Source organism: Physella acuta, unplaced genomic scaffold (assembly GCF_028476545.2).
Source record: "Physella acuta isolate Inbredline_101_S28 unplaced genomic scaffold, ASM2847654v3 ptg000782l, whole genome shotgun sequence".
Taxonomy (NCBI): domain Eukaryota; kingdom Metazoa; phylum Mollusca; class Gastropoda; family Physidae; genus Physella; species Physella acuta.
The window spans coordinates 93,455-101,758 of NW_026732300.1; the positions used below are offsets into that span (position 1 = coordinate 93,455).

An 8,304-nucleotide genomic window follows, 5' to 3' on the forward strand; every position below is an offset into this window, starting at 1 on the left:
TTCAATCTTCGTTACACTCTACTTAATCATCAACGTAATCTCACTTTGTATGCAGTTTATGACATGCACAAAACAACATTTAAATTTAAGGTTCTCCAAATTGAAAAGAGAATTTTGAGAATTTTAAAAGTTCATACGAAAAAACAAGTAAATTAAAACGTAAAAATTCTTAACAAAAAAAATTATTAAATAGATTGAATATCCGTTGAATAAACATGAAAATATCCTTATGAATGCATTACAAGTAAACACGCCCTTTGAAATAGTTAGCAAAAGCAAATGTTTTGAACAAAGCTTTCTGTCATTTTCAGAAATTCACTGCCGAAATATAAAAGGCAGCAAAGGGAAAATAGAACTGAAAACATTTCGAGTTTTGGTCAATATTATGTGATTATTACCAGATTAAGCTGAAATCTCGTATTTTTCCCTAAGAAAAATATTCGCTACAAACGGTAAAAATCCGAAGCGAAAACAAATTCTGATGTTTGCATTTAATAAGGTCCTTTTTCTTCGAGTGCGATGTAAAATAAGGGGTTTATGATTTTGGGGGAAAAGGATTCTTTTGTAGTCCGCGGTAAAACTGGATGTTGTGTGGAGTTGGTTGTTTAACTGGGCTTTGTTGCGATGTGGTGGATTTTTTGTTATGGCAAAAGTTAGGTATGGGTTGTTTTAAGGTTTGGATTACGGTGAGCGTGGCAGATTTTGTGGTGGTTTTAGGCTTGAAATTGGGTTTCGCGTTATGGTTTTATGTTTTCGTGGGATTTAAAGTTTTATAGTTTTCGATGTTTGCCCGCAAGAAGATTGCTCTGACGCATTTTGCCCAAGGGCTCTTTTCCAGAATGGGACAAGTGCTCAAATGGGACAACTGTCAGAATGGAACAGCTGCCCGAATGGGATTAGTGCACAAATGGAACAAGTGCCCGTATGTAACAAGTGACCAAATGGGACAAGTGCCCAAATGGGACAACTGTCAGAATGGAACAAATGCCCGGATTATTGTTTGCTCATAAGAGAATTGCCATACAACAAAGCCACTCTCAAGAATTTGATTGTCCCAAACGACAATGCGACAATTATAAATAAATTAAAGATGTTATGTGATTTATGGCTATGTTTAGATGTAATGGGATGCATGGTGTTGTATTAAGGAAGTGTTATTGTATATTAGAAATTGTAAAAATACCACATGCTATTTAGGTTTCAGTGTAGTTTTACATTTAATAGCTTGGGATTTCTTATATGACTTAATGTCTTTTATTGGGCTAGGTTTTATGGGCGTAAGTTTGTGTTGTGGTTGTCGTAAACTGTAAATGTTGTATACGTTTCTAGTCAGCTGCTTATACATTACAGTTGTTATATTTCGTGGGAATCAATCGAAGTGCTCTATTCGTCTCATGTGATAACCTTGTTTAATGCTTGAATGTTTTTAATAGTTGGTCTACGCAATCTAGTGTTAGGTTTGGGTTTGTTATTTTGACTTTAATATTCTGAATGACTTATAATGTGTTAGGATTTGAATTTTCGTCTTCATGATAAACATATATTTTTATACTTGTGATGGTGAAGAACGATGTATCGTTTTTTATGGTTTTTTTTATAAAGCGTTGTAATTAGATGCATTTTCTATTTTCTATTTTTTAATGCTCTTATGCGCTTTTATATCTTTTGTAATATTTATATGTATATTAAACAGTTAGGAATTGTCTGATCATCTAGGACGCATGATAGTTGTAAAAAAGTTTAATACTATAGATAAATGACACTCTAACCGCTTTGTAATCGTAAAAAAAGATGTTATTGCAAGAATAGCTAACTCGTACAAACCTTAACAACAAAGGCCAATTCTTCTAAACTGTTCCCATCAACTGAATGTGGGTGTTTGTGTGAGCTCTATATTACAACAATTATGACGTCATGAGAACTGAAGAATGGAAATTTATGAGTTTGACATTTATAATTCAATAAAAAAACTAAAGTAGTAAAGTTTCCTTTTCGAACCTGACGGTCGATGGGGCTAGTGAAGTAGAGTTCACATGTTTCTGTGACCTTGGTATATGTCGGTGTGTTTCCAGCTATGCAGATACGGTTATTAATGTCAATATGGGGGTAATGCAAGTGATGTATGAGACTATAGCTCGGGAAATACAGGCATCAACTTTTTTGACTAAAAGTGACTATGGGGGTAAAAGTAAAGTAAAGTTTACCTTTCAAACCTGACGGTCTATGGGGCAAGTGAAGTAGAATTACATGACCTCGGCATATGAAGAGATAGTGTGGTCAGCACTATGCCCAGCCGTTACTTTCCCTAACGTGAGTTAGGTACCCATCAAAGTTGGGTGGACTCAGGGACGGTCTAGTGACTTTAACCCGGATTCGAACTCGAGACTTACGGGTTAGCAGTCCATTAAATCATGTGAATCTAAGATACACTTTACAATGTAAATAACTCATAGAGACCATGGAGGCACATCCGTTACAGTGTGTAAATCTAAAAGACTATTAAAAAAACAGATACCAGCTTGTGTGACCTTAAGAAACTATAGATATATAGCCATGATATTCTTGGAATGATAACAGTTGAGTTAACAACACGTTAGCTGTTAACGGCTTGTGCTGAAGGTTGACCATATCAAATATTACAAGAAATGTTCGTGTTCTCAAGCTAATTACTTCCCTTGAGTGGATAGCCTTCTCTTATTGTTTAAAACACGAGAAATGCTGTATTTATTTATAGACAGTTCGTGAGTTGTTTATAGTTTTGTATGCCATGCATGTCACGTTTTTGGAATGTCCTTTGCTTGATGAAATGTACAGATGGTTTGAATTGTCTTACCAATGTTCGAGAAAATACCTTTTGAATAAAGTGGTCGAAATAAAGCAATATACAATTTTAACAATATGTAACGATGTAACAGGCGAAAGTAATTTATTTATTATTTAGAAGCGAAATGGGTACAAAAGAATAATGAAGATCATGATGAACATAGTGATGACAACGTCTACGACGACGATGATGACGATAATGAGGAGAAAGAGGAAGATGACGATTATGATGATGAGGAGGATCATGATGAAGATAATGACGATGATTGTAATGTTGATAATGAAGATGATTAGGATGAGAATGATGATGAAGATGATGACAACGACGACGACGACCATGATGATGATGATAGAGATGATCTGAATGAGGATGAAGATGCTGATGAGAGTAAGGATGATGATGATGATAAGGAGGACCATGATGAAGATAATGACAATGTTTAGAATTGTTGATAATGCAGATGATTAGGATGAGGATGATGATGACGACGACGATTATGATGATGGAGATGATTAGGATGAGGATGAAGATGATAATGACAATAAGGATGATAAGATAAGAAAAATGATGTTGATGCGGATGATAATGATAATGACGACGATAATGATAATTTTCTAGTAAGAGGAAGACCTCCATCTATTGCATATATCAACAGTAAGTTTAGAAGCAATAATTCCTTCCAAACAATGTATGCAATAGCACCATACCACGTTATATTGCTTCGTCGTGCTACATTACTTTAACATACATCATAAATGAAACGTTACACAAAAATACTCCCACGCTACAAATTATTCTACATTTATACCTCGTTAACAAGCGGCTAACGCCCACTTTTCTTTAAACAAGTTCACAAGGAAACATCCCCCTCATGAACACATCTACCCACCACCTCACCCCCCTCTTAAACAACCCCTCATCAACACACCACGTCTACCTCTATCCTCTACCCTCCACCTCACACCCCCCCCCCCTTAAACCACCCCTCATAAACACACCACTTCTACCTCTACCCTCTACCCTCCACCTCACACCCCCCTTACACCACCCCTCATTAACACACCACGTCTATCGCTACCTACAACCTCACACACCCCTTACACCACCTCTCATCAACACACCACGTCTACCTCTACCCTCCACCTCACCCCCCCCCCCTTCACCCCTCATTAACACACCACGTCTATCGCTACCTACAACCTCACACACCCCTTACACCACCTCTCATCAACACACTACGTCTACCTCTACCCACAACCTCACTCCCCCCCCCCCCTTTTTTTTTTACACACATCATTATCACATTTTTCATCAATCCTAAGCCCTATACCAAAAAAAAATGAAAGACCATCTCAAAAAAGCATGTTAATATGTATACATTAGCAAAAGACGTCGTGTTGATGCATATAATGATCCACTGACGCCATTAATACATGGATAATGTGGTGTCAGGTGGGCATTAATCCGTCACGCGATGATAATTATAAACAATCGAAATGCTACAAAATGGAAAGAGAGAGCAATAAAATGGAGTTGTTCCCCCGTATAGCTGAGTAAATCTCTTTTATTGAATGAATATTTGATGAGGCGGATGTTTCAATGAGGTTTTTTTTAATACTTGAGTTTTTTTAAGCTTGTAAAATTGATGTTTTTTTTTCGCGAAGAATTCTTCACCTTATCTTCTGGAAGACAATTCTAGAAGTTCATTTAAATTGTCTTTTTCAAGTCTTTATGTATATCGTACATTTAAAAAAAATATACTTTAAAATGGATTAAGTCGTTTTTTTTGTGCGTGTTCATTTACAGTGTTATGACTATTGCCGACAAATTATTGACAACGCACCAGACAGTCAAATTGTGGTTGTAAAATTTTCAGTTTAGCCTGTGTGGTTGTTACTGCTAGGTCTCTCTACTAGACAACACTACACTGCATTCAAACTTTGGCTGTCCTATATGCACTTCTCATTTATTTATTTTTTGCCAATAGTTGTAGAAGTTTGGAAACAAAAAAAGCTTACATTCTATTGGTATAATTACACCAGATTTCTACACACTTCTCCTTTATTTATGTGTTGTCAACAGTCCTAACAGTTTAAAAATGTACAGTCTAATGAATTATGTACACTTCTCTTTTTGTTGTGTTTTTAACAGTTCTAGCAGTTAAAAAAAAAACATACATTCCGTAGGATTTAGTAGTCGAGAATTCTACACACATCTCCTTTATTTATTTATTGTCAACAGTCTTGGCAGTTTTAAAAAAACCTACATTCTAATGTACTAAGTACAACTAGAGATCTACACACTTTTCCTTTATTTTTGGTGATGTCATCAGCTCTAGCAGTTTAAAAAAAAATACATTCTAATGTATCAAGTACACCTATAGTTCTAGAAACTTCCCATTTATATGTGTGTTTGGCAACCGTTCTAGCAGTTTAAAAAAAACCTACATTCTAATGTCCTAAGTACACCAAGAGTTCTACAAACTGCCCCTTTATATGTGTTTGGCAACCGTTCTAGCAGTAAAAAAAAAACATACATTCTAATGTACTAAGTACACCAAGAGTTCTACAAACTTCCCTTTTATATGTGTGTTGGCAACAGTTCTAGCAGTTAAAAAAACCTACATTCTAATGTACTAAGTACACCTAGAGCTCAACACACTATTTTTTGTGTTGTTAACAGTTCTAGCAGTTAAAAAAACCTACACTCTAATGTACTAAGTACACCTAGAGTTCTACACCAACACCGCTGGCTGACACATCTCCTCGAGTTATTGGTGAAAGCTTTTAACTAGCACCGGCTGATGCCAGTCGTCTTCCGTGGTGCCAAGAGCCCAAAGTCTTCAAGCTTGCTTTCTGAGTTTTATTGCTGGGCACTTTCGAGTACCAATAATGCGCCTTGGCGATACCGCGCCGTGGAAGCAGTGGACCGTTGTTAACGTGGGAATCGATTCCTCTCGTCGGTAGATCACAGAAATAATTACAACTTGTGGGTAACAGCCATATAGAATTAACATTTGGAGAAAGTGAGTCTGATTTTAAAGTAGAAAAATTTAATACTACCTCTTAAAATAATTACACATTTAGGAAGGTAGACTTAGTATTAGGCTACATTAAGTTTAACAAGTAAATGTAAAAATCTTTGAAATGCTGGTTGCAGTTAGACCAAGTAGATAAATAAGTAAAGTTCCCTTTCAAACCTGACGGTCTAAGGGGTAAGCGAAGTAGTGTTCACTTGTTTCTGTGACCTCTGCATATGAAGATATAGTGTGGTTAACACTATGCTCAGCCGCCTTTACTTTCCCTAACAGGAGTTAGGTACCCTTCAGAGTTGGGTGGACTCAGGGACAGTCTACGGACTAGAACCCGGATTCGAACTCGAGACTTACGAGTAGTCTTATAAATATTCTTTTTAAAGCAGTAAAAGAAAACACTACAATATCTGGTATTGATAATAAACTTAAATGAAATAAATGAAGGGTGGGTATCGGTGTTGATGTATAAACATTTCAAAAATACATGTATATTTTTCTAAGTGAATAAATAAAGGATTTAGTTATATTTCATAGATTAGAAGTAGCGTGTATCTCCTTCTGTGACCTCAGTTCAAGAAAGTATTATGTTGCCAACACTATAAATAGACCATTTTACTTTCTCAAGCTGAAATTAAAACTGAATTCCCTCGAAGAGGACAAATGATAAGGAGCGTGGGAACTGACGTCACGTTTTCCGGGTAAGTATATAGGGGCCTATATATATATATATATATATATATATATATATATATATATATATATATATATATATATATATATAATACTTAATTAGAAATGCAGTGGTTTCTGTTAAATTTTTATTTTGGTCTCATGCGACCTAAAAATGTTTGGATAGAAATCGATTCTAAACAAAAGAATGAATCAGCTCCACGTGTGGTATCGCACACGCTGGTATCGATATCTCCAACCACATTTTTAAAGCGAATCTACGATTACCGGGATATTTTATTTGCTTTTTAGGGATAATCCGAACCGGACCGAACGCCGGCGGGGGGACAAGCCGGAAGCCGGTGGACTGGGGGGTTGTTTGAGGAGAAATTACGTGCAAGTGTTGGACTGTAACAAGGTAGAGGCGAGGCCGGGTCCGGCTTCGATACCGGCTAAATGGATTCGAGAGCTGTAAATAAGGTTTTGGTCCGTCAGCTCTTAACGACACAGATGAATCAAGAGGCGGGGGTGGGGAGGTTGGGGTGGGGTGAGGTTAGAGGGAGTTAGGGGAAATGGGGGTGTGTTAATGTGTTAGTTGTTGATAGTGTGGTAGAAGATGCCTTGCGTGAATTCAAATAGTAAAAAAAACTGAAAACAGTGAAGCATGCTAAAATAAAAAATGTAATCGATGATTTAGTATCGTGGGAGGGGGTGACGTGGGAGGGGGTGTCGAGAGAGGGGGCGTCGTGGGAGGGGGTGTCGTGGGAGGGGGTGTCGTGGGAGGGGGTATAGTGGGAGAGGGTGTCGTGGGAGGGGGTATAGTGGGAGGGGATGTCGTGGGAGGGGATGTCGTGGGAGGGGGTATAGTGGGAGAGGGTGTCGTGGGAGGGGGTATAGTGGGAGGGGGTGTCGTGGGAGGGGGTGTCGTGGGAGGCGGTGTCGTGGGAGGCGGTGTCGTGGGAGGGGGTGTCGTGGGAGGGGATGTCGTGGGAGGGTATGTCGTGGGAGGGGATGTCGTGGGAGGGTATGTCGTGGGAGGGGGTGTCGTGGGAGCGGATGTCATGGGAGGGGGATGTCGAGGGAGGGAGATTCGTTTGAGAGAGATTCGTGGGAGGGGATGTCGTGGGAGGGGGTGTCGTGGGAGGGGGATTCGTGGGAGGGGATGTCGAGGGAGGGGGATTCGTGGGAGGGGATGACGAGGGAAGGTAATTCGTGGGAGGGGATTACGAGGGAAGGTAATTCGTGGGAGGGGATGAGGTGGGAGGGGATGAGGTGGGAAGGGATGAGGTGGGAGGGGGTGTCGTGGGAGGGGATGAGGTGAGAGGGGATGAGGTGGGGCTGCGAGAGTTGGTTCACTTAAAGTAGCAGACGAACTCTACTTTATCTGTTCTATCGGCCATCAGGTTTTAGATTCATCAAACAAGCCATTACGTTACACACACGCCGTCCAAAACGTATATATATATATATATATGTAACTAGGGGAAGTTACCAAGAGACATAACGTGTTACAGTCTGACGTCACAGTGCAGGTGTTGGCTGATAACGATCAGAAAGCCAAGGCGTAATATCTCGGGAAGCGATAAGAAAGACGGTCTGTCAACTTTGATGTGACAGGATGCAGATGGCTTATTAAATCGGACTGTACGACAGAAGCGGCGTAATTAACATTCTGACGTAACGATTAGAATCGATTACAATTACGATTATGATAGAACCGGATACGACTACGGATACGAGGGGGAGATAAGGAAGGCGACGGCTGAGCTCGCAGGCA

General features: G+C 39.1%; 1 protein-coding gene across 1 annotated transcript; it reads left to right on the forward strand.

Moving 5' to 3' along the window:
* Positions 1–782: 782 nt before the first annotated feature.
* Positions 783–3,267, forward strand: LOC131950873 (prostatic spermine-binding protein-like). Its single transcript, XM_059313077.1, has 3 exons — positions 783–969; positions 2,945–3,091; positions 3,137–3,267. The coding sequence occupies exons 1-3, from the start codon at positions 783–785 to the stop codon at positions 3,265–3,267; spliced, it is 465 nt and encodes a 154-aa protein (XP_059169060.1).
* The last annotated feature ends 5,037 nt before the right edge of the window (positions 3,268–8,304 follow it).

Excerpts from the sequence above, each read along its gene's own strand:
- LOC131950873 (XM_059313077.1), top strand. The coding sequence starts at position 783 with ATGTTTGCCCGCAAGAAGATTGCTCTGACGCATTTTGCCCAAGGGCTC. Across the intron at positions 970-2,944 it reads AGTGCCCAAATGGGACAACT|CGAAATGGGTACAAAAGAAT; the intron begins GTCAGAATGGAA and ends ATTATTTAGAAG. Across the intron at positions 3,092-3,136 it reads TGAAGATAATGACGATGATT|ATGATGACAACGACGACGAC; the intron begins GTAATGTTGATA and ends ATGATGATGAAG.